This window comes from Procambarus clarkii, chromosome 50 (genome assembly GCF_040958095.1).
Source record: "Procambarus clarkii isolate CNS0578487 chromosome 50, FALCON_Pclarkii_2.0, whole genome shotgun sequence".
Classification (NCBI taxonomy): Eukaryota; Metazoa; Arthropoda; class Malacostraca; order Decapoda; family Cambaridae; genus Procambarus; species Procambarus clarkii.
This window is the reverse complement of record NC_091199.1, coordinates 9,924,522-9,929,047: the sequence shown is the minus strand read 5'-3', so window position 1 is coordinate 9,929,047 and position 4,526 is coordinate 9,924,522. Positions and strand designations below refer to the sequence as shown.

The window sequence follows — 4,526 nt, the reverse complement described above, 5'->3', positions numbered from 1 at the left end:
ACGACGACATTTCGGTCTGTCCTGGACAATCGGCTTGATAATGGTCCTGGACGGACCGAAACGTCGTCGTCCCTTCATTTTCTAGTGTGTGGTCTGGTCAACATATCTTTAGCCACGTTATTGTGACTCATCGTCTGCCTATCCAAACAGATTTGGGGAACCAAACACAATGTCGTTGCTCATTTTTGTACAGCTGCAAGAGCGGAAAGTTGCACAAGAAGTAAATTGACTTGACGGGTAGCATGATAGTCAACAACTAAACACAAAGACGCTAGGTAGAAAGTGTGACCTAGTCGGTATGCTCCACCAGGTGTTACTACATAGAAATGTTCAAGACAAAGTCCTTGCTGAAGAAAACCTTGGCATTCATGCCCAAACGTCTGCAAGGGCGCTCGTGACTGAGGTCCTTAAGCTTTGACGCTCGTTATCGCTAGTCTCGGAATTTGTAATAGGTACTGTGTTGGTGTGTTAACCTCACAGCCTATTATGGAACCATTTCATATTTTGAAATATATTTGGCTCACATATGGGTGATTTAATGATGTAATTCGGTGTTTTCATGCAGATCATCTAATTGTAAATTAAAATGTAGCATGTATGGTACAGGCATATTTTTCTGAGTCTGCTCATCAGGATGCAAGACGCTTCCTCTCTTCTCTGAGCCTGTGCGCTAGGATGTGCAACTTTCCCTCTCCTCTATGAGCCTGTCCGCAAGGCTCATAGAGGAGGACCTTGGGGACACTTTTCTCTCTGCTCTTTGAATCTCCCCGCCATAATGTGAGACTGTGGCCTCTCCTGCAGAGTCCGAGGCGCTGGGGGTGTGCGGGTGGTGGACGCTTCAGTGATGCCGGTAGTGGTCTCAGGCAACACTAACGCCCCTGTCATCATGATCGCTGAGAAAGCCTCCGCGATGATCAAACAGGACTGGGGAGCAACGTGAACAACTGCTATTGTTATTCATTATGATATTTATGGATGGTGCTAAGTGAATCTGGTCATGTGGACGCCTGCTTGATAGTTATAACTCGTGTCTCTATGTTGACTGATGTGACTTTATGTGACCTGCCGATTTGTGCAACCTGTGCAATCTAAGCTGTATATTAATAGAGAAAGAACCTGGTTATCACTCTGGATTATATATATAGGCTTACTGACAGTTATTCTCGCACTCATTGGCACCTGCTTCCCAGCCTGATGTTCACATATGCACAGAAGCTAAATGACCTACAATCGTATATGGTAAATTGTCATAAGAGAGCCATGTACTGTTACCAGGAATAACATCATTTTCAAGCGAATATCCTTGCTTCAAATATTAATATGATTCTGTGGAAAGACAACTTGAGGCTGACAGATGTATATAAAGGCGTGGTTGGTTCCCAGAAAAGAATAATACATATAGATAGCAGTGATAACCTGGTGTCAAAATTTAATATTATTTGGGGATTATTATCACAGGCTTGCCGCTGAGAGGTCCAGATCTTCTAGTCAGTTTTCCGCTGTATCTGTTTTGTATACAAAGTTTAATCCAGTCTTGTTCCTGCACTGTGTGTTGTGCTGTTGGTTTAATGTGCAAATGTTAATCACCAAACTATCTGCCTTCATTATTAATTTCTACAAACACGTTACTGAAACACTTACACCTCATCTTGCTGCAACAACAATATTGATCCTACTTTGGTACATTATTACTACCTATTCTGCAACTACAACTATTACAACATCAAAATATACAACTTCTGATATATGTTAGTTGTGCCTAGAAATAAATCATCTGTATGTACATCTCATGTTACTAATACAATGGCAACTACAGCTCCAGAACACCAAATTCTTCACAACAAATTTCAAACTTAAGTTATTTGGAAAACTTAAACTCTGTTCGTGGAACTTTGTTCATTAAACTTGTTCATGCAACTTTGTTCATTAAACTTCTTCATGCAACTTTTTTCATAAAACTTGTACATTAAACATGTTCATTCAACTTTGGTCATTAAAGATGTTTATGGAACATTGTCCAATAAAGATATTTATAAAACTTTGACCATTAAAATTACTCATTAAACTTTTTCATTAGACGTGTTCATGCTACTTTGCTCATTAAACTTGTTCATGCAATTTTGATTATTAAATTTGTTCATGCAACTTTATTCATTAAACTTGTTCATGTTTAAAGTATTTACTTGATACATAATTTAGTGTGGATAATACTGGACAACTGGCCAGAGACCACTGATGTTGTGGAGGCAATAATGGATAATTTACTAGCCAGGGACCACTGATGTTGTGGAGGCAATAATGGATAACTTACTAGCCAGGAACACTGATATTGTGGAGGTAATAATGGATAACTTACTGACCAGGGACCAATGATATTGTGGAGGTAATAATGGGTAACTTACTGACCATAGACCACTGATGTTGTTAAGGCAATATTGGATAACTTAGTAGCCAGGGACCACTGATGTTGCGTAGGCAATAGTATAAGTTTCTAGCATTTCTATAAAAGTTTCTATAACATTTCTGAATATTTGAATTATAAAATCAATAGTCTAAGCCGAACCTTTCCTCAAGAACAGACAAATACATTTTCTAGGTTCCTTAAATAATGTGACAGATGAGTTTTGTGAGCTCTTACCTGGCATAATCTTCATGAGAATCGCTCAGAGAGTGGAAATTACAGAGGGTTAATAATGCTATACTAGAGCTCACATTAAACAACTTATGGGTGTATGTTGTGACTAGGCTTCAGTCATAATTTGATTGAAATAGCTTGAGTTGCATTTGTATATTATTGAGTGCATATGTAATTAACTAAAAAAGGCATATTTGTTATTCTAAGATGTTGCAGTAGGAATGTGTATGCAAAGTTAGTGTTTTTATGAGAAAAACGAGATGCATTCTAATTTATCAGAAGCAGTAGGCTATTATTTATGCTGCAGTTCGGCTTATATTACTATATGAGAATATTTAGTGAATATTGTTTGAAATAATAACGTGTATTATGCTTGCCTATCAAGGTAGGCCTATGAAAATTTATTTCTAGTTAAGGCTTTTAATAATTATTTAGGCCTTGAACCCTATAATTAATACTATTAAGTTGCTAAGAAATCCCCATGCAAGAGATTTTGGTGAGAGATATTAGTTCAATGAAGTTTAATTTACGCAAACTATAAGATTTCATACAGTTTTGTATTATTTAATTAATTGTTTCAGCTAAGATGGTGCCATCCAATTGTCTTGTATATTTCTGAAGAGAGTCCAGCATGCCTGTGGGGTACTAATATGCTCTTACTGATTGAAATGTGATTATGGCAGGTTATTGATTATATACTATAGGAGAGTATTTGTGGATAGAGTCACCATAGGGGACTAGATATTTATAGAGACAACGTGTCTATTTTGGATGGTTAATTGAATAAGCGGCAACTCTTAGGAGGTCTATAGCTATGCCCAGTGCCCGCTGACGACAGTGGTGTGTGAGCTACTGGAGGGGATATATACGCACACGTGGCTGCTCACAGCTATAACCCTTAAGTACCCCTTTGTATATTGTATACATTGTATATTTGTGTATTCATCTGATGTCTTCAAGAGGGGGTTCCAGTAGTACAGTCGGGTTCGTTCTCGGCTTACAATCGAGAATTCCTGGTTGGAATCCCGGGCAGAACAGAAACAAATGGTTGAGGGGGCGTTTCCTGTCACCTCATGCCTCTGTCCACCCAGAAATGGTCAGCTTGTCGTCGGGGGTTGCATCCTGGGGAGGCTGGATTGAGGGTCTGGGGCCTTTCCTGTCACCTCATGCCTCTGTTCACCCAGAGATGGTCAGCTTGTCGTCGGGGGTTGCATCCTGGGGAGGCTGGATTGAAGGTCTGGGGCCTTTAAAAGGTAACTAGTACAGTACTACCAGGGTACTTGTCATTACAATGTGTAATGCTGTAACACTGGCAACTTGCTAGTGTACAGGGTTGCAACACTGGTGCAACTCTTTTTAAGTTGTGAGTCAATCTGTAACACAGGTAAGTTGAGGGTGTAAAGTTGTAACACTCAGGTAACAAGCTGTAAGGTTGTAACACTTGGGTAACAAACTGTAAAGTTGTAACACTCACGTCATAAGCTGAGTGTGTGTGTGTGTAAAGTTGTAACACTTGGGTAACAAGCTGTAAGGTTGTAACACTCAAATAACAAACTGTAAAGTTGTAACATTCGGGTAACAAACTGTGAGTGTTAGGTTGTAACAAGCAGAGTGTATTTTTTTTATTATTATTATTTTCTACCACAAACGTGGCCACACATTTACAATGCTAACCAGCATATATACATTTTCTTCTGTCCTCCATAGACAGGGTTAGAGATCAGTTAAACATATAGTTCAGAGAGTGTGTGTGTGTGTGTGTGTGTACGGTTTTAACACTCTGGTAACAAGCTATGAGTGTGTGAATTGATCTTTACTAACAATATATCATACTACACCCCCCCCCACATAAAGTTAGGAACATGATATAAAATAGCTAGTACCTCTTGCT

At 39.0% G+C, this 4,526-nt stretch overlaps 1 protein-coding gene across 3 annotated transcripts in view; it reads left to right on the top strand.

Moving 5' to 3' along the window:
- Positions 1 to 2,175, top strand: part of LOC123772795 (glucose dehydrogenase [FAD, quinone]) — a 14,699-nt gene extending 12,524 nt beyond the window's left edge. For all 3 annotated transcript variants that reach the window (XM_069303509.1, XM_069303508.1, XM_069303510.1), the window contains one exon: positions 802 to 2,175. In XM_069303509.1, coding sequence (XP_069159610.1) covers positions 802 to 940 — 139 coding nt within the window. In that variant the 3' untranslated portion in view covers positions 941 to 2,175. The remainder of the gene's footprint in view (positions 1 to 801) is intronic.
- The last annotated feature ends 2,351 nt before the right edge of the window (positions 2,176 to 4,526 follow it).